Here is a 26606-nt window from a genome sequence, read left to right as displayed (position 1 = left end):
ATATCGCTATGGTCAGTGCCTCTCCACTTTCTCGTTCTTTTTCTCCAAATCCATGTTCTTATAGACTCTTCCTGCATCTCCACAGTGCAAATTGAGAATCATTTGCACATTCTGACCATTAACTTTCTTTATGCATTTGTGGGATTCTGACTTTTTAACCACAAATCTTAAAACTCAAATTTGTGTCATCTAATCACTACTTGCTGACATACTTGCTGTTTCTCTGAGGTGTCTATCCTGCTGTAACATGGTTAATCAGGCTTTCTGACTAGCTATTTGGCCCCATGCTCACCTGGAAAATAGGGTTGGATTGTTCTTGAGAATGGGGCAGGCCTCCTGTCAAGATGAGTGAATTTTTTTTAAGTAGATTTTGTTGGTTCCAAGAGTTCCATCAGAAGCGACATTGATTACAGCCTTGCCCTGTGTCTGGATGCAGTGACAGTGGTGCAAGGGTTAATTTATGATAATGACTTGGGTTTAATGTAAGAACTTTCCAAATGGTAATGGAAGGGAAGTGGATACCAAAATCCCAGAGTGAGATTTAGGAGTGTTGACCAAAAGCCTGATGGTGTTGAGACAACTTTTGAATGTGCTGAGAATGGGAATGGTTGAAGGAGTAAGTTGCAGAAGGTGGAGCTGAGGAGGGACGATGGATAGGACAACAAATACATGAAGGTCCAGAATTAAAAGATTAAAGGTTATGGAATAGTAATAGGTCAGGGTAAGGCAGAGGAGGAATTTGAAGATGAAGGCATAGAGATAAAATTTAATGGAGTATGGAGCCAAAGCAAGCCAGCAGGCACAGGCATAATTAGTCAAACTCAGCATGCAACGTGATTTGGTTGGTTGTGTTTTGGACAACTTGGAATTTGCAGAAGGATGATAAAGGAAGGCACTGGGGTGGCACAGTGGTTAGCACAACTGCCTCACAGCGCCAGGGACCGGGGTTCAATTCCTGGCTTGAGTCACTGTGCAGAATTTGCACATTCTCTCCGTGTCCATGTTAGTTTCCTTGAAGTGCTCCAGTTTCCTCCCACAGTCCAAAGATGTGCTGGTTGGATGCATTGGTTATGCTAAATTCTCCCTCGGTGTACCTGAACTAGTGCCAGAGTGGGGCAACCAGGGGATTTTCACAGTAACTTCATTGCAGTGTTAATGTAAGCCTACTTGTGACATTAATAAATAAAGTTTACTTTTAATCAAATCTAATCGTGACTAAAGAATAAATGAAAATTACAGCAGCCGAGGGGTAAGGAAAATCAATGATCCCATGGCCAGGTTTCCACTCCTGTGTTAGAAGAAGCGTGGGGCATATATTCCTGTCAACGCTGCCTGCACCATGGCAATTTTATACTTCAAGGAATGTTAATTGGCTGGAGATAGGAATTCCACCCATCACTTTGGAGGAAGGTCCACCTTAGAGAGCTGATCAAGATCAGCTATGATTGTATTAAATGGCGGAGCAGGCTCGAGAGCATGAATGGCCTCCTCCTGCTCCTAGTTCTTAGTCCATGCAGTGCCAAAAACTGCTGTGGCCAGGACACAAACTGCAAGCTGTCCCCAGACCAAGGCCTGGGCTTCCAGGAAATGGTCAGTGTAGGGGTCTCAGGGTGGGAAGGGTAAGGGAGGCCTGAGGGGGTGGGCAAAGGGGAATTGGGTTGTCAGCGGAGAAGCTGGGAGTCAGGAAAGGAGCTAGTCCAACCAGGCCTTAAGGGGGATGGGGCACCCAAGGTTAAAAGGGGGCTGGTAATGGAGACAGCCCTTCCCCCATTCCCACCCAAGGCTTGAACCCAATTTATTTTCGGGCTTCCCCCACACCCCAGAACTCCTTTCACCTGCTGAAAAATTGATGCTGGACAGAAAAATTCTTACGTGGTCAATAATTGGTCACTTAAGGGCCTCAATTGGAGCAAGGATGGGTGGGTCTCACCTGTCCCAGTGTAAAACTGGAGAGAGGTCGGGGAAGGGCATCTGACAAAAAAATGTTACAGTCTTCCCCCCACCTACAAACTGGCCAGTGGAGAGATGTAAAATTCTGTCTTATGTTCTTGGCATGGAGCTTTACATTCTGGGAACACATCTCTAATATCCAGTGCTGGAGGCAGACTATGGAGATCCTCTCTAAGCCCCTCTCCCACAATGCTGTCTTATCTGTGAAAGCCACTCTTCAAATTTAAAATAATCAGTAGTGAGAGGGTGCTTCCATGTTGTTCCTCTCCCGATATCTGCCATTACATCTTGCTACTGCTTTCAATCTGTATTGCCAGTGATTGGCTGTCAAGTTTCGAGGGCCTGCCCATCATTCTTAGTTGGAGAGTGAGCCTGTCCTTTGACCCTTAATTAGCCTTAATTGGGGAAACCACAATTTGTTACTATTCCCCACTCTGTTAGCTTCTGCCTCCTAGTTCAGTGTAATGACACAGTTCACAAGCCCATCGGAAAAATGCTTAATTTCTGAGTTTGTTCATAACTATTTTGGTAAAGTTATTCCCACTTTGTCTATGACCTTCCACTTGCTTTCATCTCAGAGATCCTGTTTTTTTCTGCCCAAGTCGGCTGTTGACCTTTCGCTTACTCCATCAGAAGAAACTTCTTTACCCAAAGAGTGGTGAGAATGAGGAACTCGTTACAGCAAGTGGTTGATGTGAATAATATGGATGCATAGAAACTAGAAGCAGAAGTAGGCCATTCGAGCCTGCTCCACCATTCATTTTGACCATGGCTGATCATCAAATTCAATATCCTGATTCCACCAGCTGCATTTAAGGGGAAGTGAGGGAGAAGGGAAGAGAGGGTAATGGTGGAGCATAAAAGACAGCATGGATTGAAGGTCTCTTTCTGTGCTGAATATCCTACATAATCCTCTCATCATACATTATTTGAATTGTTTTTAACCATACCACATTTTTTCACATTTCATTTTTTTATTGCAATTCCTAAGTATGCATCTTAATTGTAATAATTACAATGTGATAATTAATTAATAAGGATGTTGCCACAAGTGGAGAATTTTAGCAATCAAGATTTGATAAGCTGGAGTTGTTTTCTTTTGCAACAGGGGAGGCTGAAGGTGATTTTAAATGTGTTTAAAATGATTAAGGGCACAGAAAGAAGGGCTGGGAAGGAGTTATTTCTTGTGGCAGAGGTCAATAGACAGGGTGCTTATATTTAAAGTAATTGGTGGAAAGGGTTAGAGGGTAGTTGAGGAGAAATATTTTCATCCAGAGGTTAGGATCCTAGAACTTCCTGCCTCAAAGCATAATAGAAGCAGAAATCTTTATCACATTTAAAATGTACTTGGATCTGCAGCTGAAGTACAAGGCTGTGGATCAAGAGCTAAGTCTTAATTTTATTTATTAGTCACAAGTAGGCTTACATTAACACTGCAATGAAGTTATTGTGAAAATCCCCCAGTTGCCAGATTCTGGCATCTGTTCGGTTACACTGAGGGAGAATTTAGCGTGGCCAGTTCACCTAACCAGCACATCTTTTGGACTGTGGAAAGAAACCAGCGCACCTGGAGGAAACCCACACAGACATGGGGAGAATGTGCAGGCTGTGCTGGAAAGTTGAATGGAGCTGGCCTGCTATTTTTCAGCAGATGCAGGCAAAATGAAATGGTCCCTCACTGCTGCAAATTTTCCCTGATTCGACTCATGACTGCAAATATAATCAGGTATTTAACTAGCCACTGCCTGTGACGGTCTTCACAAAGAAGTGGACATCTCATTTTGTTCACAGCATTTAAAAGAGAAGGAACAGTGGAATTGTGGTTCTTAGGAAAACAGGGCTCCCCACTACCAATCACAGCCTCTGGGATACCATCCTCACAGCAGCTTGGCTTGGAGACCTTAGCATCTGTTTGTCCTTCCCCTCCTGTTGCCTCCACCTTAGAGAAAAGTATCCTCTGCAGGTTTGGCACAATCAGAGGTCAGGAAAGTTTCTCCTGGTTATATAAATCATAGAATCCCTACAGTGCAGGAGGAGGTCATTTGGCCCATTGAGTCAGCACCAATAACAATCCCACCCAGGTCCAATTCCCATAACCTCACACATTTACCCGCTAATCCCTCTAATCTACACACCCCCGGACACAAAGGGGTAATTGAGCATGGCTGATCAACCTAACCACATCTTTGGACTGTGGGAGGAAACTGGAGCACCCGGAGGAAATCCACGGAGAGAACATGCAACCTCCGCATGGATAGTGACCCAAGCCGGGAATCAAACTGGGTCTCTGGCACTGTGAGGAAGCAGCACTAACCACTGTGCGACCGTACTTGAAACAATCGCCCTGGGGGTGCAACAAGATCTCCAACTTTTCAGCAATGAAGGGAGAGGTTTTGTCATATTTCTCCACTGACTATATATTACAATAAGAAGTCTCACAAGACATGTCAGGACCTGTCTGCTGCAGATGATTGCAAAATCGAGGCTTATTAATTACTTTGGTCTCAGAAAATAAGTAATGCATTGCAACTTATCTACTGATTTTATTTGCTTTTATTTATACTTCTTCCTCAAAATAAACAATTCCGTACTTAGCCCAGGGTAAAGACTCCAATTTTCCTCTGTTCCCAGGTAGAAAGAGGTCAGTGATCCATGATGAACATCTCCACTCTTCCTCACATTGCCCCAGCTTTTGTTGGGTTTCCCTTAAGTGGATAAGATCTTCGGCTGACCTCAATTCCCAAAAAAGCTGCAATAACTTCAAAGGCAACTCGTTGTGGTTTCAGGTTTTGAAGGGTTTATGACCAACAATACTTTGATATAATTGTCTCAGAACCGCTATAGACGTTGACTCTCTTCTGCTCCCCGGCTGCAGCTGAGGTTCATCCCTGACCCTCATCCCTGATGTGGATGTGCCGGCGTTGGACTGGCGTAAACACAGTAAAAAGTCTGACAACACCAGGTTTTAGTCCAACCTATTTATTTGATAATATACTCACTAGCTTTCGGGGTTACCCCCTTCGTCAGGTGAATGGAGAGTTCTGGCTTCAGACAGAGCATATAAAGCACAGACAGTTTAGAGATTACTGATTATACTCATCCCTGACCCAGGGCAGATGCCTTTGCACCTGATTGGCTCGGCTTCCTGCAGTGCCTCTCCATAAGGTCCAGCCTGATCACATGGCCCCCTCACTGTTCTCTGGAGCTGTGATTTCGACGGGTGGCTGCCTTTTGGTGAGTGTGCTGCATTATAATTACTGTATTTTGAATTAGTTCTAGTTCGGGAGGGTTTTTGTTTATTTTGGCGCTCCGTAGCGGGAGATAGGCGTGGGGGCTGCTGGGAAGGGAGCGCGGGAGTATAAAAAGAAGGCCAGGGTAGATAGCGGGCAGCGGAGTGAGGCGGGAAGCAGAGTGAGAGGTAAAAGGGCTTAAGCTCACTGGGCTTGGGCGAGCGCAGGCTCGGTATCAGGAAGTAATAGGACACCTTAAAAGGGGGCAAACATAATGGCAGGGTCTAGGGTTACACGGGTTCACTGTGTTCGTTGTCATATGTGGACATTTCTGGAGACAGCACATCTCCCGAAAGCCCACGTACGCGGGAAATGTCTGGAGGTGCAGAGATTAAGGGCCCGGGTGAGGCAGCTGGAACTGAGGCTGGAGGATATGTTTTTAGTTAGGGAAAATGAGGAAATAATGGATAGGGACAGTAACACTGAGCAGATACCAGGACCTGGGAGGAGAGATGGATGGGTTACAGTTAGGAAGAGCAAAAAGAAAAGGAGTCATGGCACTAGGACCGCCCCAGTGGAATTACCCCAGAATATCAAGGGTGGGGTGACAGCTGGGGTAGAGAAGGCAAGGGAGGGAGATCAGAATACCTCGGAGGAAGGGAAGAGTGCAGGGTGTGAGATAGTGGTGGGGGATGGGAAAGTCAAAGGGATTGACAGGCGGTTCTGTGGGCAAAAGCGGGACTCCAGGATGGTAGTCTGCCTCGCCGTACTACCGGAAGGATGTAGAGATCCTGGAGAGAGTGCAGAGGAGATTTACCAGGATGCTGCCTGGTATGGAAGGGCTGTCTTACGAGGAAAGATTGAACAAACTTGGGCTGTTTTCCCTTGAGAGACGTCAGCTGAGGGGGGATCTAATAGAGGTTTATAAGATTATGAAGGGGATAGATAGAGTAAATGGTGGTAAGCTTTTTCCACTATTAGAAATGGATAGAACGAGGGGTCACGGGCTTAGGGTGAGGGGGGCTAGGTATAAGACAAATATTAGAGGGCAGTTTTTTACGCAAAGGGTAGTGGGGGTGTGGAATGCACTGCCGAGTAAGGTGGTGGAAGCAGGCACGCTAGGGTTGTTTAAGAGTCACTTAGACAGCCACATGAGCGGTCTACATATAGGGGGATATAGCAGGCCTTACTAAACATTGTAGGCTTGGGATTCCATTTTTGCCTTAGGGATGTTACAGTCTTCTCCTGTTTAATAATGAATTTTGTCTCCACAGGCATTTAAGTCCACCTTGTTGACCAGCAAGGGGCATGCATGTGGCAGGTTGTAGTGGGCTGCTCTTGGATGTTGCTTCGGGAGTTGCCTATTGCTTCATGTCGTTAGTATGCTTAAACTGGACCATCTCGAGGGCAACATGACAGCTCAGAGACTATCTCTGTTGCTGTGTGGACACATGGATTTGGGCCTGTGTCTGTGGGAGTTTGCGCGTTCTCCCCGTGGTTGCGTGGGTTTCCTCCGGGTGCTCCGGTTTCCTCCCACAACCCAAAAATGTGCTTTTAGGCTGATTGATTGGGTAACAAATTGTCCCTATATTGGACCTCCCTGATCCTCGCACATTAGGCGTAGACTAAAATCATGAATAGGTCACTGAGACAATGGGACGGCGGCGCGGGCTCGTTGGGCTGAAGGGCCTGTTTCCCGTGCTGTGTTGTTCTTTGTTCTTTTTGTTCTTAAAGGGACCACGCTACCACAAAAAACAAGAATGACTTTACTAACTGATAACACTTTGAAGACAGGGTAAACTCCATACTAAACTAGAGTGTTTAAAAATGAAACATTTAATTTAAAGGTGTTCTGATCTGGGTATTTTGTTTTAGTATTTCACTTTGCACTGGTTGCAATTATGCTGTAGCTTTTGTGAAGCTAATGTGGTGTCAAATGTCTCTTTGAGGCAAAACAATACTTTTCATTTTATCTCAGTACATGTGGCAGTAGTTAAATTAGATCAAATCAAAGTATTTGATTTGAACAACTTCAGGTTAAATTTATACCAGACGTAAAATAGTTGTACTCACGTGAACCAAATGGCCTACATTAATCTATTCAAGTATAGGATCATAGAATCCTACAGTGCAGAAGGGGGCCATTCAGCCCATCAAGTCTGCACTGACCACAATCCCACTCAGGCCCTATCCCCATAACCCTGTACACAAGCTGGTCCCCCTGACACTATGGGGCCAATCCACCTAACCTGCACATTTTTGGACTGTTGGGGGAAACCAGAGCACCTGGAGGAAACTCACACAGACACAAGAATGTACAAACTCCACACAGACAGTGACCCAAGCAGGGGGTCGAGCCTGAGTCCCTGTCACTGAGGCAACAGTGCTAACCACCATACCACCCCATAAATAATAATGTGCCTATAAAGTATGCACATTATAATTATTGATAAGGCTGCAGAGTAATAAAGTGGCTCAGTTCCTGAATTAATAACTTTTTCAAAATTCATCAGGGAAAATTGTCAAACTGAATTCAATCAATCTGATCATTTACATTAGAAAAACAAAATCAATGTACTGGGTTTGTAAAAATAATGCACATTATGGAAAATGCTGGAATGCTTTCATCATGTACTTGAATACTTTGTTGAAGGTCTATTGCATTGTGTGGGTGTGACCACTTTGTAAATGTGCTATAACTCAAATGTGAAATTGTTCAAATCAAATTTAGCAAAATAACCATTTTTTGAAATGATGGTGAAGAATTTTGAATCTCACATTGCAATGTTGATCTGCTCAACTGCTTAAACCTCGTCAATGTTAATCTGTTCCCTAAGGCTGGTTTCCTCCACCTTTCAAAGCACAGCACTCAATTCTCAATTCCACATAATAAAAACAATTAAATCAACAAGCATACACCAGGATTGAGATGGTGCATTCCTTTTAAAACTGAAACAAGTAGAATTCAAATTTTTCACCAAGATGGGAGTTTTCTCAGGTGTTTTAATCCACCTTATGAGAATTTCATTAGGTTCTTGATGATCTTTCTCTGAGACCTTTTTATTCAGAAGCAGTATCCAATGGGGATAATTAGAGTCTGTACTTGAAGTTCTCTGAAATTCACATATTGCAGTTTTACTTTTGAGGAAACACAGATGAGAGTTTGTGATAATGGTGAATCTGCCTCTGCTCACCATCAGCGCTGTATCAAATCTCACACAACACCAGGTTAAAGTCCAACTGGTTTACTTGATAACACAAGCTTTTGGAGCACTGCCCCTTAGTGCTATCAAATAAACCTGTTGGACTTTAACCTGGTATTGTGAGACTTCTTACTGTGCCCACCCCAATCCAACACCAGCACCTCCACATCAAATCTCACAAACAGGGTGGAATTATCCCACATCTCTTCAGTGTCAGTGCCGGTGAGAAAAATAGAGAGAATCCTGCTAGCAGCAGGAAAACTGGCTGTATATTCTGTTTCTTTAATAACTTGTTTTTTCCCATGTGATTCATGCCACACTTGTGAAAGCTTGTCTCTGATTCACTTGCCCCAGAGAAATGTAATCTCTGTGCTCAGTGGGGCACTCCTTTTAAACGTCTCCCCAGTACTTGTTACAAGTCAGTCGAGGGGATGGTTGTCAGGGAGACAGCACCATGTTTCACACAGGGAGTCCTCACAAAACATCTGGATGGTGTTGAGCAAAGGCAGGACATCCTGTACCCCTGATTGGCCAGTCATCCAGCAAGCAATCCCGCCTGGGAGATCTGTGAGTGCCCTGAGCTGTAACTACCATGGACACTCACACCTGCGTAATGTACATCGTGTGGCCACAGACGATCTGGACATTGAGGGAGTGGTTCACAAATAGTGCCACATGCCACCATGGGAAATGCAGAGCCATGTGGGTCCAGGCGATGACGCCCTCGCTCTGGAGTATGCCCACTATGTGGGTGAATTCCACAGTTCTGGTGTCCTGCCTCACCTGGTCCCTGTCCAAGTTGATGTATGTGCAAATAGCGCATCTCTAACCTCCCTTACGCACTTGTGTGTGGCAGACTGGGAGACAGAATGTCTACAGTATAGAAGGAAACCATTTGGTCTATAGCGACTTCACCTTTTCAACATCTTACACATGCCTTTACCTCTCCCACCCACTTGATCCCTGTAACCCCAAATCCCCCAAACCTACACAACTGAGACATCACTAAGGGGCAATTTAGCATAGCCAATCCACCTAACTGGCACATTTTTGGACTGTGAAAGGAAACTGGAGCACCTGGAGGAAACCCACGCAGACCCAGGGAGAACATGCAAACTGCACACAGAAAGTGACCCAAGCTGGAATTGAACCTAGGTCCCTGACGCAGTGAAGCAAACTAACTCCTGGCATAGCAATTCAGAGTGGCAGTGAATTTCTGGGCCACAGGCAATGGATGACCACCTGTTCATATGGTGCCAGCTCTTATATCACCTGGCAAGGGTGGTCCACCATCATCCGGGACGAACTCCGTCTTCTCCGGCACAGAACCTCTGACATCTGGAGGTAGGAAGTTCTCCGGCTGAATACCCGTGGTCTCCTCTGAGGTTCCAGCACCTGTGGGCCAGCTCCAGGAAGATCGACAGGCCCTGCCTCTCCCTGTTCTCCAGGGCGCTGGTCCTGGCCACACACACAGCACGTCGCTATCTGCTCGATCGCAATCAAAAGAATTACCAACTAGACTGGCTCCGTGATTCTCCCCAGTCAAACACTGAGAGGAAGAGAACGTCAAAGCGAGTGCTGAGGAGTCCTAACATTGCCCAGAGTCACTCAGGATCTGGGATCGCCACATCCCCTAGTGTGAGCGCATTTCCAATGAGCGTCACTCCCTCCCCGTCACACAATAGCCTCTTCATCACAGCTGCCGTCTCAACTCCACCTGAACACAGTGCCTTGATCCTCGAAAGTCACATGACTCCCCTGGGGATGAGGAGTGAGGGCAGTTGAGTGCATTCAATGATCATGGAATCCCTATAGTGATTCAGTAGGGAGGCCTACAGAAGGAGGCCATTCGGCCCACCAAGTCTGCATCGATCACAATCGCATCCAGACCCTATTCCTGTAATATTTACCCCGCTAATCCCTCTGACACTAGGATCAATTTAGCATGGCCAATCAACCTAACCTGCACATCTTTGGAATGTGAGAGGAAAACGGAGTGCCCAGAGGAAACCCACACAGACACGGGGAGAACGTGCAGACTCCGCACAGACAGTGACCCGAGGCCGGAATCGAACTCAGGTCCTTGGTGCTGTGAGCAGCAATGCTAACCACTGTGCCACCATGCCACCGCAATGGATCTACATTTTGACCTCAGAGGGAAATAAGATGCTGCCATCTGTCATCTCTGAAGGGGGTGACTGATGGGCAATTCACTATTATGCCTTGCATTAAGGGTCACAATTTTGTCACCTCTCTATATTGGAGATGTGAGTATTAGCCTTGGAACTCAATGTTTGGGGTTAGGCTTCCAACACTCAAATTACATAAGCCCGGGAACAAAATAAAAGGGGAAGTTCCCCTTAAAGGGGAAACAGCTCTAAACAAAATCAAATCACAATTGAAACTTAGACATAAGATCAAAGAGGCTTGGCTTCTGAAGGATCAACAATTGGCCGTAGGACACTCATGCATTGCAATGCTGACTAAACTGGCACGAATGACTCATCAAGAAAGGATCAGGGAGCTGTAGAGGCAACTGGCTTCCCCCTCATGACAGGCGAGACACAACTGAGGTTTGTGAAGACTGAAATCTGCTGTCAACCTCATCCTCATTTCCCCAGCTCTCTCGGGCTGCAGATTAATCAATCTTCCAACAGCCGGCTGCCCAGACACTGATCCCTGAGCCTCCATTACCAGTGGCCTTGAACTCCCAGACGTCTCATGTCCTCTGGTTTCAAAGAGCAGGCTGAGTGTGGGGGTTTATTTTGACCGCACTCATCCTCCCTCCCTCCTCCCCCATGCGAGGCTCTTCAGTCAGAGTCCCCCACTCTGCCCATGCAGTCTGGCATCTCACGAGACCCCACCTCAGAGACCCATTGGTTGTCTGCCGTCCTGACCCTGTGGATTCACCTGCTCCCTCCCACATTCCAGCTGCCACTCTGGAAGGGCCATCCCTCACCACAAACACAGCAAGGAGGACAAACCAGGCACCTGACCCCTTTAAACTGAGGGGCTCACGGCTATGAAAGCTAGTGAGTGACCCGACCCCCCCACCACCGAGACTGAACCCACTGCCCCAGCCCTGAGTCACATTTATCTGGGACCTTCACGTTCTCTCTGGTACCACCTCTGCAAATGGCACCCTGGAGGGTGATAGCAACGTGAGTGCTGAATTCCGATATCTCCTTTGGAGGTGAGGAGGAGGAAGGGGAGTTCCGGCAGGGGGAGCTCGCTAATAAGATACTAATATATTTAAATGAGGTTCCCAACCCTGTCTGGCGGGATTCTCATTATGTCACCAGTGAGGGACCTGGAAATCAGAAAACACGATCTCACGGTTTCCCAATTCTCACCGTATTTTGCGCCCACGCTGCCATTCTGACTGACAGTGAATGTGGCTGGAAGTCACCCCCATGGAGTTAAACACGGAAACTGGAAAATTGCTGCTGGATGATACCCCACTTCCCCACAAACTGTGCTGTCTTTGCAGAATCAACACTGACTCATGGATTCAATCTGAACTTGAACATTTTACACACTATTGTTGCTGTAAAATCCAGAAAGCTAACCCTTGTTCAATCAGGAGCTGGTGACTTTTTAATGAGGGGCCCTGTCCCATTTACAATTCAACAAGCTCTCTCATTGTAAAAAATTAATTTTAGTTGTGTGAAGTGTTGAGTATCAACGTGTAAATCCAGGTGGTAAGAGCGCTAGAGATTCTTGGCCAGTAATATGATGGAAATAAATAGATGTCTCTACAATTGGTGGACAGGGTGGACGGTGAGGAAGGTTATCTCCAATTGCAGCCAGATCTTGATCAGTTGGGCCAGTGGGCTGACGAACGGCAGATGGAGTTTAATTTAGACAAATGCAAGGTAATACATTTTGGTAGATTGAACAGAGCAGGACTTACTCAGTTAATGGTAGGGTGTTGGGGAGAGTTACAAAACAAAGAAATCTCGGGGTACATGTTCATAGCTCATTGGAGTCACAGGTGGACAGAGTGGTGAAGAAGGCATTCAGCATACTTGGTTTCATCAGTCAGAACATTGAATACAGGAGTTGGGGCATCTTGTTGAAGTTGTACAAGACATTGGTAAGACCACACTTGGAATGCTGTGTGCAATTCTGGTCACCCTATTATAGAAAGGATATTATTAAACTAGAAAGAGTGCAGAAAAGAATTACTAGGATGCTACTGGGACTTGATGGATTGAATTATAAGGAGAGGCTGGATAGACTGGGAATTTTTTCTCTGAAGCGTAGGAGGCTGAGGGGTGACCTTGTAGAGGTCTATAAAATAATAAAGGGCACAGGCAAGGAAGATAGTCAATATCTTTTCCCAAAGGTAGGGGAGTCTAAAACTAAAGGTTTAAGGTGAGAGGGGAGAGATACAAAAGTGTCCAGAGGGGCAATTTTTTCACGCAGAGGGTGGTGAGTGTCTGGAAGAAGCTGCCAGAGGTAGTGGCAGAGGCGGGTACAATTTTATCTTTTAAAAAGCGTTTAGATAGTTACATGGATATGATGGGTATAGAGGGATATGGGCCAAATGTGGGCAATTGGGATTAGTTTAAGGGTTTAAGAAAAAAGGTGGCATGGATAAGTTGGGTGGAAGGGCCTGTTTCCATGCTGTAAACCTCTGTGACTCTAATTGTTATTCATATCTCCAGACTAGAAGCTGCCACAGAAACTCAGACAATTTGAGGGCTGATTGGCTGGATTGTTAGTGTGGATCAGATTAGTCTTGGCTGCATGGGGTAAGAACATAAGAGCATAAGAAATAGGAGCAGGAGTAGGCCATCTAGCCCTTCGAGCCTGCCCCGCCATTCAATAAGATCATGGCTGATCTGTCGTGGCTCAGTTCCACTTTCCCGCCCTCTCCCCATAACCCTTAATCCCCTCTCTTATCAAAAACCCATCAACCCGCATCTTAAAAATATTTAGCGAGGCAGCCTCCACCACTTCAACAGGCAGAGAATTCCAGAGATTCACCACCCTTTGAGTGAAGAAGTTCCTCCTCAACTCTGTTCTAAACGCCCCCCCCTTTATCTTGAGGCTGTGCCCCCTAGTCTTACTGTCCTTTCTGAGCGGGAAGAGTCTCTCCACCTCTATCCTATCCATCCCATTCATCATCTTATACGTCTCAATGAGATCTCCCCTCATTCTTCTAAACTCTAACGACTACAAGCCTAGTTTATTCAGCCTCTCCTCATAGCTCAACCCCCTCAACTCCGGAATCAGCCTAGTAAACCTCCTCTGCACTCCCTCCAAGGCCAAAATATCCTTGCGTAAGTACGGTGCCCAAAACTGCACACAGTACTCCAGCTGCGGCGTCACCAATGCCCTATACAGCTGCAGCAAGACCTCCCTACTTTTATATTCAATCCCCCTCGCTATGAAGGCCAGCATCCCATTCGCCTTCCTGACTACCTGCTGCACCTGCAAGCTGGGTTTTTGCGACTCATGCACAAGGACCCCGAGGTCCCTCTGCACCGTCACCTGCAGCAGTTTTTCTCCACGTAAGTAATAATCCTTTCTACCATTGTCCCGTGGTGGATTTGGGACCTGTATCCTTGCCCCTTCCATGGTGGAAGCTGTGGGTCAGACCTGCTTTAGGTAGAGAAATGGGGAGCGATTTTTCTCCCCAAAAACGTAGATGCCCAACAGGTGGGAAAACGGGAGATTTTCCGGCCGGTTTTTTTGGGTGTAAATAGTGGGATGGATTTCCGGCACTCCGTGCTTCACAGAGTCCACCCGGGGACTCTCACCAGTAAAGGGAAGGAGCCTCATCCTGCCACAGAGGCCAGTATCACACACTGAACGGCCACTGCACATGGGCCAATCTGTCAGTGGAGAGATCAGCAGATACGCACTGCCCCCACCCACAACCACTACCCGCCCCCCCCCCCCCCCCCCCCCCACACACACACACACACACCTTTCTACGCCGGCCTCCTGATCTCATCCCCGATACCCCTGCCCCGATCGTCGGCCTCCTTGAAACCCCACCCCCCGATCACTGGGTTTCCCAACGCCCACCCCGGCCCCCGGTCCAGCCCTGATCCCCTCCCCCATGGTCGGCCTCAACCACCACATCCCCCATGGTGAACCCAACCTCACCTCCATGGCCACTTCCAAGCTTCTTTTCCCAGGCGAGCACCGAGCACCTGCTCCACGCCTCCCCGCCACCCCCCCCCCCCCCCCCCCTCCCTCCCCCCACACCGCTTCCCTCATGGCCAGCCCAGATCGCCCTCCTCCCTCCCACCCAGCCAATCCCCAATGCAGAGTGTACAACGAGTACCCGTTAGCAATACCGTCCCGGGCTCGCTAATGAGGTGGAAATTGGAATTTCTATCTTGTAATCAGCCTCGTGCTGATCTCCGGTGCAAGGCTGATTACGTTGCAAAAAAGAGCTTGGGAAAGCCGCGACTGGCTGAACGCTGGTCGAGCCTCCTGTGGCCACCCACCACCACCCCCCACCTTCCCCACGGACATTCCCCAGCCCACGGTGCCACTCAATCAGTGCAGCGGGCCTGGAAAATCATAGCCTTGAAACTTGCTGTTGGTGAGAATTCTTCAATCTGATTGGCTGATCTTTTATAATTTCACTGCTGCATGTTACAGATCTGAATAGCTCCAGATTCAAAATCATTCAGAAAAACAGGAAATCGAGGTACTGGAACCTGCAAAATCTTTGTGGGTTGCTTTTTGCAATGTCAGCAGTAACTGCCTTTTCTCTTCACACTGACCTCAGGCTGGGCGTATGTGCAAGGTCAAAGCCTGCAGTATAAGAAGGAGGATAAATTTAGAGAAGATATTAGAGTTCTGCCCTGGGAACATATAATTTAAAGCAGTCAGTTTGTATTGTTAAGATTTAGTAAAATACAGGTCTGTGTGTCTGTCATTTCAAAAGGATTTCTCAAATTTGTGATGTGTTTAAAGGCTAACAGCAACAAAACAACTCGATTAATGTCCTAATTTTAACTTTAGGAGAAAAAAGAATGTTAATTCTCAAACAAAACAAAACTACTGGTCAGCACAACCTGAGACAAGACTATTGGAGTGAAAGTCAGGAAGATGGTACTTTTTAACAGATTCTCAATCACACTGAAATATTAGATGGTTTTTTTTTAAGAACAACCTATAGCCAGTACCCAGTGCTGCAGTGCAATACATTTCTCATTATATTTTTGTTTCACAGAGTTTGAGCTAACTGCCAGATTCCTAACACGTGCATGAAGGATGGGACATTCTGAGGTGAGTTATTTGGTGCAGTAAACATTGATATTTTCTTCATTTTCCTGCCTGTAATTACAGCAGAATTATTCTTTGGACCAACCTGGGTTCCATTATTAAAAACAATTACTTTCTTTAGGCATTGTCAACTTGTATTTAAACTTTTAAATGATCCTTCACTCAATTTCTTGCAAGACAAACCTCTTAAGGCTTAATTGTAAATATGCCTTCAATAATCTGGAACTCAGGTAACATAGAATCCTACAGTGCAGAAGGAGACCATTCGGCCCATTGAGTCTGCACCGACCACAATCCCACCCAGGCCCTATCCCCATAACCTCATGCTAGTCCCCCCTGACACTAAGGAGCAATTTAGTATGGCCAATCCACCTAACCCGCACATCTTTGGACTGTGGGAGAAAACTGCAGCACCTGGAGGAAACCCACACAGACATGGGAAGAATGTGCAGACTCCACACAGAGAGTGACCCAAGTCGGGAATCGAACCTGGGTCCTTGGCGCTGTGAGGCAGCGCTAACCCCTGCGCCACCACACCACCCTAAACATGCCAGTGAGCCCAGCTGCAGAGCAATTAGGTTCTGTTTTGAAAGGGTCTCCCAATCTCACAGTGCATCTCTCAGTAACATCCTCAATTCAAACCCTGACCTGCGTTAAGTTGGTTGATCTGAGCTGGAGTTCAGATAGAGAAATTCAGGTGTGTGGACCTGAGTAGGACAAGATTTGATATTCTGATGTAGCTGCCACATATCCGGCTCTGAATCACACTCCGAGCCTACAAATGAGGAATTACCTTGAGAGCAAGTTATCAAAGCGTGATAAACATCTGGAGACTGTACTCCAACATGGATCACCATCTTCAGTAAATGGGGAAACTGATGGGAACATTTAGAGGGGAAATACACTGAGCTACAATTTTTACACATATTTCTTGATGTGCAAGAGTTAAACGAGTTTTTAAAAATCCACTGCATAGAAAGTTCCAAGGTGTGCCCAGGATGTTGAGGCTGTGGAGCTGGTGATAGTCCTGGAACAAATGAAAGAGGCTCGACCCCACCCTGGCCGCTGAGGCAGAATCTTTATCTGTTGCGTCGTTCAATGTCTTTCAGACTCGGAAGTGATTATCCAGTCTCGCCACACCTGGCACAGATCATGCCAGTCCTGGAGAATTAAGTGTGGCCCTAAAAATGAGTTGTGCCCAGTGCCAAGTGGTTTGCAATCATCTTGGTCCCTTTTTAATGGCACAAACCAGATTTTGCCCAGAAATGGCATGAGGTCATTCAGCATGTTTAAACGTGATTAGCCCATTTGATGATCGATTCTCCCAGCTCCCGGATTTTCCAACCCTCAGATGCGGTGAGAACCTGCTAAGAATCACTACTAGTCTCCATTAACAGAGACCAGGCATGATGGGCAAGCCAGGGGGCTTACAGGCCATTGATGCCCCCCGGGTGGTTGGGGACTTCTGACAGTGCCCACCTGGCACACTGGCACTGCTAGGTGGCACTGTCAGTGCCAGGGGTAATGCCAAGGGGATAGAGCCTTTGGGGTTGGAGCCTGTGGACGTATGAAGGAGGGGTGCTGATGGGGAGGTTTTGCAGGAGGAATATGAAAGGGGGGGGGTCATGAAGGGACTGAGCATGAAAGGCGGCATGAAGCTGGGGACATGTCGGGAGTTATGAAGGAGGACCCGTCAGCAGGCCCCAGTGCCCCAACGCTGGCGGTCTGTGTTGGGGAGGGGTTGGGGAAACATGCCACCAATGAAGGGGGGGGGGGTCATTAACCATGGGAGGAGGTCTTCCAATGCACTGAGAGATTGGGACACCCTTTCAAAACGCAGCCATTCACCCTGCAGACAGGCTCACCGGAGAGCTCGGATTCTTCCCCTGGAGACGCTCCACACTCTCCCAAAATATAACTAAGTGTTGGAGGATTGCGATCAGGTCGGCACTGTACAGACCGACATGGATTACTCTGGTTTTCACACTGTTATGACACTCAGGAGAATGCTGTCTGTGACTTTTAATCACAGATGTTTTAATAATTAACTTGTAGTGCCAGAATTTAAGGTTTCTCTATGAATTATTAATTTCTTGACAGAACAGCAGATCCCAAGTAGGCAGTATTATATCGGTGACCAGCGGCTGTACCTTTCTAGTAATCATATCACTAACATGTGATTGTCTACAATAAAAACAAAATACCACTGATGCAGGGAATTTAAAATAAAAACAGAAAATGCGAGACTAAATTCAAAAGATCTAGCAGCACCTGTGGAGAGAGAAACACAGTTAACATTTCAAGACCAATATGATATCTTCATAACCGATTGTATTCACAGTTTTACACCCAAGAAGGTGTTTATTGGTAACAGGTGATATTAACAGATGCCTGAGAGCGAGCTGCTCTCTCTGCCGTTTAGCAGAATCATAGAATCCTACAGTGCAGAAGAAAGCCATTTGGTCCATCAAGTCTGCACCGGCCACAAACCTACCCAGGCCCCATCCCCCCAACCCCATGCCTCTGACCTAGCTAGTCCCCCATTTTGATTTGATTTATTATTATCACATGTATTAGCATACAGTAAAAAATATTGTTTCCTGCGCACTATAGAGACAAAGTATACCATTCATAGAGAAGGAAACGAGAGAGGGCAGAATGTAGTGTTACAGTTATAAGAACATAAGAAATAGGAGCAGGAGTAGGCCATCTAGCCCTTCGAGCCTGCCCCGCCATTCAATAAGATCATGGCTGATCTGTCGTGGCTCAGTTCCACTTTCCCGCCCTCTCCCCATAACCTTTAATCCCCTCGCTTATCAAAAACCCATCAACCTGCGTCTTAAAAATATTTAGCGAGGCAGCCTCCACCACTTCAACAGGCAGAGAATTCCAGAGATTCACCACCCTTTGAGTGAAGAAGTTCCTCCTCAACTCCGTTCTAAACCGCCCCCCTTTATCCTGAGGCTGTGCCCCCTAGTCCTACTGTCCTTTCTGAGCAGGAAGAGTCTCTCCACCTCTATCCTATCCATCCCATTCAACATCTTATACGTCTCAATGAGATCTCCCCTCATTCTTCTAAACTCTAACGAGTACAAGCCTAGTTTATTCAGCTATAGCTAGGGTTATAGCTTGGGTGTAGAGAAATAACTTAAAATGTAAGTCCATTCAAAAGTCTGATAGCAGCAGAGAAGAAGCTGTTCTTGAGTCGGTTGATATGTGACCTCAGACTTTTGTATTGTTTTCCTGACGGAAGAAGGTGGAAGAGAGAATGTCCGAGGTGTGTGTGACCAATCCACCTAACCCGCACACCTTTGGACTGTGGAAGGCACTCAAAGGAAGCCCATGCAGGCACGGGGAGAATGTGCAAACTCAACGCAGACAGTGACCTGGAATTGAACCTGGGTCCCTGGCACTATGAGGCAGCAGTGCTAATCACTACGCCACCCACACGGAAAATAGTGCATAAGCCGGGGGATCCAAAATATTGATAAAAAGTGAAACAAAGTTCTTACTGTGAAGAATATGAACTAATTTTAGTTAAACTGCCTCAAGTGATACAGATGATTTCTGTTTCAGTGGATGCAACACAAAATATTTAGCAATTACATTTAATACTACATGGAAAAAATACTCTATTTGCTGTTGGATTCATGGAATCACAGAGTACCTACAGTGCAAAATGAGGTCACTCAGCCCATCTAGTCTGTACTGACTCTCTTTTTGATTTGATTTATTATTGTCACATGTATTAGCATACATTGTTTCTTGCACACTACACAGACAAAGCATTGCGTACACAGGGATGGAAAGGACATAGTGCAAGGAGCATCCCACCCTGTTCCACGTATTCACCCCGCTAATTCCCCGAACCTACACATCTTGGGACACTAGAAGGCAATTTAGAACAGCCAATCCACCTAACCTGCACACCTTTGGACTGTGGGAGGAAACCGGAACACCCGGAAGAAACCCACACAGACACAGGGAGATTGCACAAACTCCACGCAGTCATCCAAGGCTGGAATTGAATCCAGGTCCCTGGCGCTGTGAAGTAGCAGTGTCAACCACTGTGCCACTCTGCTACCCCTAACATAACAATGTTTAAGACAAATCTAAAGTATTATAGAATAATAAACAAAATATTCTTAAATATATAACGGAAATATTTATTTTGTATTTTTCAATATCAGTCTCACATCTTTAAATGCGTTTGCATGTGAATGTGAAAGAAAGAGGATGTGGTTACTTTGTACTAAACTACAATACCTTTACGTTACGCACGTTTACTTTCAGCAGCAGCTCTGTAAATGAAGGGCTTCCTGACTTTGAAAGAATGAAGTGGCTGTAATTTTTGGCCTTGCTGGCTGGGTTAGTCAAAACTTTTCTATAAACACAAGCATTGAGATTTCCTGCATTTTGGTCTGTAACTTCCCTCTTAGACTAGGAACATTTTGCAAACAGAAATTAAAGGTTCAGCGGCTGCTCATCTGCAAACCTGCAGGCGCAAAAGCAAGCATTAACTTTTAGATCTCTGAACGGTGCTGTGTCAGCTGTGGCACGGTGGTAGGATTCTTGCCTGTGTCAGCATGTTGTTGGTTCAGGCCACATCTGAGAGACTCAAGCACATAATCTAGGATTGTATTTCAGTACAGTACAGGGGGAGGACCGTCAGAGGTACAGACTATGCAATGATACAAATCTATGCCCTGTTTGCCTTCTCAGGTGGGTTCAAAAGATCCATGGAAGTGCTCAAAGAAGATAAAAACAGATTATGTGATCAATATCTCAGTTGTGGTTGTGGGAACAGACTGAAATGCAGAACTTAGTTGCTACATTTCCTACAAGAGTGACTGTACTTCAAATAAATTGCATATTTGTGCAGCACAATCGGATACCCAGGGTTTTGTGAAGTGCTTTTCAATCGCAACTTTTTTTCTTTAAGAAGTAGGAATCAGCGTAGATTATTATCAACTGTCAATTTATTGATCAAAGTACAAGGAAATCTTGATAGGAATTGTTTGATAGAGCAGATGCAGCACGGTTTCGTTAAAGGGAAGTCGTGTCTGACAAATTTACTGGAGTTCTATGAGGATGTGTCTAGGGCAGTGGATAGAGGAGAGCCGGTGGATGTGGTCTTTCTTGATTTTCAGAAGGCGTTTGACGAGGTGCCTCACAAGAGGTTATTGCAGAAGGTCAGGGGACAGGGAGTTGGGGGTAGGGTGTTAGCGTGGATAGGAGGCAGAGAGTGGGGGTCAATGGGTGCTATTTGGATTGGCGGATGGTGACTAGTGGAGTACCCCAGGGGTCGGTGCTGGGGCCTCAGCTTTTTACCATTTATATAGATGATCTGGAGGAGGGAACCGAGTGTATGGTGTCGAAATTTGCTGATGACACCAAGATTGGTGGAACGGCAAATTGTGCAGAGGGTGTGGAGAGTCTACAGAAGGATCTAGATAGGCTGGGCGAATGGGCCAGGAACTGGCAAATGGAATTTAATATTGGCAAGTGTGAGGTGGTCCACTTTGGTAGGAATAATGGTAGGAAGGACTTACTTACGTGGCGAAAAACTACAGCAGGTGACGGTGCAGAGGGACCTTGGGGTCCTTGTGCATGAGTCGCAAAAACCCAGCCTGCAGGTGCAGCAGGTGGTCAGGAAGGCGAATGGGATGCTGGCCTTCATAGCGAGGGGGATTGAATATAAAAGTAGGGAGGTCTTGCTGCGGCTGTATAGGGCATTGGTGAGGCTGCAGCTGGAGTACTGTGTGCAGTTTTGGGCGCCGTACTTACGCAAGGATATTTTGGCCTTGGAGGGAGTGCAGAGGAGGTTTACTAGGCTGATGCCGGAGTTGAGGGGGTTGAGCTATGAGGAGAGGCTGAATAAACTAGGCTTGTACTCGTTAGAGTTTAGAAGAATGAGGGGAGATCTCATTGAGACGTATAAGATGATGAATGGGATGGATAGGATAGAGGTGGAGAGGCTCTTCCTGCTCAGAAAGGATAGTAGGACTAGGGGGCACAGCCTCAAGATAAAGGGAGGCGGTTTAGAACGGAGTTGAGGAGGAACTTCTTCACTCAAAGGATGGTGAATCTCTGGAATTCTCTGTCCGTTGAAGTGGTGGAGGCTGCCTCGCTAAATATTTTTAAGACGTGGGTTGATGGGTTTTTGATAAGCGAGGGGATTAAGTGTTATGGGGAGAGGGCGGGAATGTGGAACTGAGCCACGACAGATCAGCCATGATCTTATTGAATGGTGGGGCAGGCTCGAAGGGCTAGATGGCCTACTCCTGCTCCTATTTCTTATGTTGTTATGTTCTTAAAACAAACTAAATCCCTGGAGTAGAAACAAATTAATGGGGAAACAAATTCTACTCAGCCTGTCAAAAAATAGATATAAAAACAGAAAGTGTTGGAAAATCCCAGCAAATCTGGCAACATTTTGAAGAGAAAAACAGAGTTAACATTTCGAGTCCAGTATGACATTTCTTCAGAACGGCTAGTCCCAAAGGTGTAGTCTCACCAGTGCCCTATCTAACTGAAGCATAACTTCCTGACTTTTATATTCAATTCTCCTCACAATAAATGATACATAAGAACATAATAAGAACATAAGAAATAGGAGCAGGAGTAGGCCATCTAGCCCTTTGAGCCTGCCCCGCCATTCAATAAGATCATGGCTGATCTGTCGCTGCTCAGTTCCACATTCCCGCCCTCTCCCCATAACCCTTAATCCCCTCTCTTATCAAAAACCCATCAACCCGCGTCTTAAAAATATTTAGCGAGGTAGCCTCCACCACTTCAATGGGCAGAGAATTCCAGAGATTCACCACCCTTTGAATGAAGAAGTTCCTCCTCAACTCTGTTCTAAACTGCACCCCCCCCCTTATCTTGAGGCTGTGTACTCTAGTCCTGCTGTCCTTTCTGAGCGGGAAGAATCTCTCTACCTCTGCCCTATCCATCCCCTTCATTATCTTATACGTCTCTATAAGATCCCCCCCTCATCCTTCTAAACTCCAACGAGTGCAGACCCAGTCTATTTAGTCTCTCTTCATAGTCTAACCCCCTCATCTCCGGTATCAGCCTAGTGAACCTCCTCTGCACTCCCTCCAAGGCCAAAATATCCTTGCGCAAGTGCGGCGACCAAAACTGCACACAGTACTCCAGCTGCGGCCTCACCAGTGCCCTGTACAGTTGCAGCAAGACCTCCCTGCTTTTATATTCTATCCCCCTCGCTATAAAGGCAGCATCCCATTCGCCTTCTTGATCACCTGCTGCACCTGCAGACTGGGTTTTTGCGACTCATGCACAAGGACCCCTAGGTCCCTCTGCACCGTAGCATGCTGCAGCTTTTCGCCCTTTAAATAGTAATCCCTCCTACTATTATTTCTGCCAAAGTGGATAACCTCACACTTGCCAACATTGTACTCCATCTGCCAGGTCCTCGCCCACTTGCTCAGCCTATCCAGATCCCTCTGCAGACTTTCCACACCCTCCGCACAATTTGCTTTTCCACTTATCTTTGTGTCATCAGCAAACTTCGTTACCCTACACTCAACCCCCTCCTCCAGATCATCTATATAAATGGTAAATAGCGGAGGCCCCAGCACCAATCCCTGCGACACTCCACTAGTCACCAACCGCCAATCAGAATAGCACCCATTGATACCAACTCTCTGCCTCCTATTACATTCTATTAGCTTTCCTAACTATTTACTGTATCTATATAATAACCTTTTGTGATTCATGCAAAGGACATTCCGATCTCTCTGCGTCTCAGAGCTATGCAATCCATCACCATACTATGCATATATTTAACTTTTTTCCTGTCAAAATAGACAATTTCACATTTTCCCACTTTGTATTTGATTTGCCAGATCTTTGCCACACACTTCATCTATCCATATCCTTTGTAGCCTCCTTGTGTTCTTTTCAGACCTTAATTTCCTACTGATCTTTGTGTCATCAACAAATTTAGCAACCAAACCTCCAGTCCTTTCATCCAAGTTATTTATATAAATTGTAAAATGTTGAGGTCCCAGCATTGATGCCTATGGCACACAACTCATGACATCTTGTGAACAGAAAAAAGCCCTTTTATACCTCCTTCTGTTTCCAGATAGCAATCCAATCTTCTGCCCGTGCTCCCAATATGAGCTTTCAGTTTTTGCAATACCCTTTGATGTGGCACCTTATGAAATGCTGTCTGGAAATCTAAGCACAGTACATCCACTGATTCCCCTTTAACTACAGCATTTGTTACTTCTTCAAAGAACTCCAATAAATTGGTTAATTTTGCTTTCACAAAACCATGTTGAATCTGCCCAATAACCTTGAATTTTTCCAAGTACCCTGCAATTACATCTTTAATAATAGCTTCCAACAATTTCCCTATGATAGATGTTGAGCTAACTGGCCATAAATTAAAAATAAGAAAGAGTAATAAGGATTAAATTTTATAGTATGTACCAGATTGGATTTCTGTTCGGTGTTGGAGGAACCCAACATAGAATTCTTCCAATAACTGCCACATAAATATTTGCCAGCAAAGTGAAAGTGAAAGTTTATTAGTCACAATTAGGCTTGCATTAACACTGTAATGAAGTTACTGTGAAAATCCCCGAGTCACCACACTCTGGCGCCTGTTTGGGTACACCGAGGGAGAATTTACCATGGCCAATGCATCTAACCAGCACGTCTTTCAGACTGATGGAGGAAACTAGAGCACCCATGTATGCAGTAAGATTTTTCTTCAGTTATATGAATTGTGACTTCCTTTCTCTATTCTTCAACCAGTCCTTTTTTTTTCAATAGTGATAAGTTGTTGGGCAGTGACTTATCAAAGGCCTCAGGCAGAATTTTCCATAACCACTGTCATGTTCAAATAAGGGTCAGAATCCCACACGATATAGGAACATCACCCACCTGTGAATTTCCCCAAATTAGTCAGTTAGTTGTCTGAGGGCAGACTTGTGTCCAATTAAGCACAACAGTTTGCTTTCAAAGCTGGAAGGCCAGAATTGAAAGATGCCATGGCAGTTAAGTGAGGGAGATGTGTGCCCTCATTTCAATTTTTAAACTTTAAGATAAAACATGCCCTTGGTAGCACAGCTACCATTGAGAACGGCCTCTGACCCTGCTAGTCTGCCGCTAGGAGGGTTCCCTCCAGGTAGTTGCACTGGTCCCTGATGTTCCCTCCTTGGACTGCACGCAGACTGGGAAATTCCAGTCAATCTCCAAGAATAAATTTGAATTGATCTATAATAGTGTGAGTTTAACCACCATATATGGGTGAGTAACCCTGCTGCACCCCCATCCTGCCTCCAGGAAAATGGCTTGGGGCAGAATGAAATTTCACATCCGCCTGTGTGCCTAGTCCCACTGGGGCCTAAAAATTCAGCCCCTTATGTCCAAACTTTGAGACATTGATAAGATGCAGAGCTAGGCAGAAAAGTGGCAGATGGAGTTTAACCCTGATAAGTGTGACGTGATTCATTTTGGTAGGACAAATTTGAATGCGGATTACAGGGTCAACGGCAGAGTTCTGAGGAATGTGGAGGAACAGAGAGATCTTGGGGTTCATACCCACAGATCTCTGAAGGCTGCTACTCAAGTGGATAGAGCCATGAAGAAGGCTTATAGTGTGTTAGCGTTTATTAACATGGGGTTTGAGTTTAAGAGCCATGGGGTTACGCTGCAACTATACAGGACCTTGGTGAGACCACATTTGGAATATTGTGTGCAGTTCTTGTCACCTCATTATAAGAAGGATGTGGAAACATTGGAGAGAGTACAGAGGAGATTTACCAGGATGCTGCCTGGTTTGGAGGGTAGGTCTTATGAGGAAAGGTTGAGGGAGCTGGGGCTTTTCTCTTTAAAGCGGAGGAGGATGAGAGGCGACTTAATAGAGGTTTATAAGATGATGAGAGGGTTAGATAGTGTGGACGTTCAGAGACTATTTCCTCGGGTGGATGTAGCTGTCACTAGAGGGCATAACTATAAGGTTCATGGTGGGAGATATAGGAGGGATGTCCGAGGTAGATTCTTTACTCAGAGAGTGGTTGGGGTGTGGAATGCACTGCCTGCTGTGATAGTGGAGTCGGACACTTCAGGAACTTTCAAGCGGTTATTGGATAGGCACATGGAGCACACCAGAATGATAGGGAGTGGGATAGCTTGATCTTGGGATTGGACATAGCTCAGCACAACATCGAGGGCCGAAGGGCCTGTACTGTGCTGTACTGTTCTATGTTCTACGTTCAAACTACTAAAGTAACGATGCAATTATTGGAGTCTTTTTCTGAATTGTCATCTTAACTTACTTTAAAACATAAAGTTCATGTCAACATGTAAACAAAATTGTACTTCTGGCTAAGTAGTAAATATTTATTATTACTGCCAATTAATTGTCCTAAGTTTCCACATTGCTCCTTTCAGGGTTCTCTTCTTCATGTCCAGTTTCTGAATTTCACATTGGACAGTACAGTTATTAACTGAGTTTTATTACCATTCAGATTTATCGCATCCTCTTATTCATCTTTAACTTGCAACTGGTGACGAGCTGTGGCTCACTAGAGTATAGTTACCTGGATCTGTGCTGTCCCATGTGCAGTGCAGGTGAGTGACAACAACTTTTTTGTATGAGTGTTACCACAAATATTACCAAAGTGTTCAATTGTGTTGAGAAGTGGTAATATCACAATTTTTCTAATGTAAGAATTTCATCATATTATTTAGAATCTTTAAGTATAACTGGTTTCCGTGCACAGCTTGTTAGCATTTCAGGATACGTGTCTAAAGGAATACTGCAGCACAAGAACAGGTCACTAGACAATCAGGTCAACCTTGGTGTTTTTTTTCTACAAACTAACTAGTCAAAACTACTGTCACACCCTTCTCCTTAATGTTCTGCATTTTCAAGTAATCCTCTTCCTCTTTTTGTGGATAATGAACAAAGAAAATTACAGCACAGGAA

At 45.6% G+C, this 26606-nt stretch overlaps 2 protein-coding genes across 2 annotated transcripts in view; one reads left to right on the top strand and one right to left on the bottom strand.

Annotated features, from left to right (window-relative positions):
• LOC145360047 (tumor necrosis factor receptor superfamily member 5-like) overlaps positions 1-26606 on the bottom strand; it is a 179267-nt gene that overhangs the window by 143062 nt on the left and 9599 nt on the right. The gene's annotated exons all lie outside the window — the stretch shown is intronic.
• LOC145360188 (uncharacterized) overlaps positions 5135-26606 on the top strand; it is a 29435-nt gene continuing 7963 nt past the window's right edge. The window contains exons 1-3 of the mRNA XM_080215219.1: positions 5135-5184; positions 15585-15640; positions 26146-26248. Coding sequence (XP_080071345.1) covers positions 15626-15640; positions 26146-26248 — 118 coding nt within the window. The 5' untranslated portion in view covers positions 5135-5184; positions 15585-15625. The remainder of the gene's footprint in view (positions 5185-15584; positions 15641-26145; positions 26249-26606) is intronic.

Source organism: Carcharhinus amblyrhynchos, chromosome 30 (assembly GCF_965287045.1).
Source record: "Carcharhinus amblyrhynchos chromosome 30, sCarAmb.v2.hapA, whole genome shotgun sequence".
NCBI classification, from domain to species: domain Eukaryota; kingdom Metazoa; phylum Chordata; class Chondrichthyes; order Carcharhiniformes; family Carcharhinidae; genus Carcharhinus; species Carcharhinus amblyrhynchos.
This window is presented reverse-complemented; position numbering and strand designations above follow the sequence as displayed.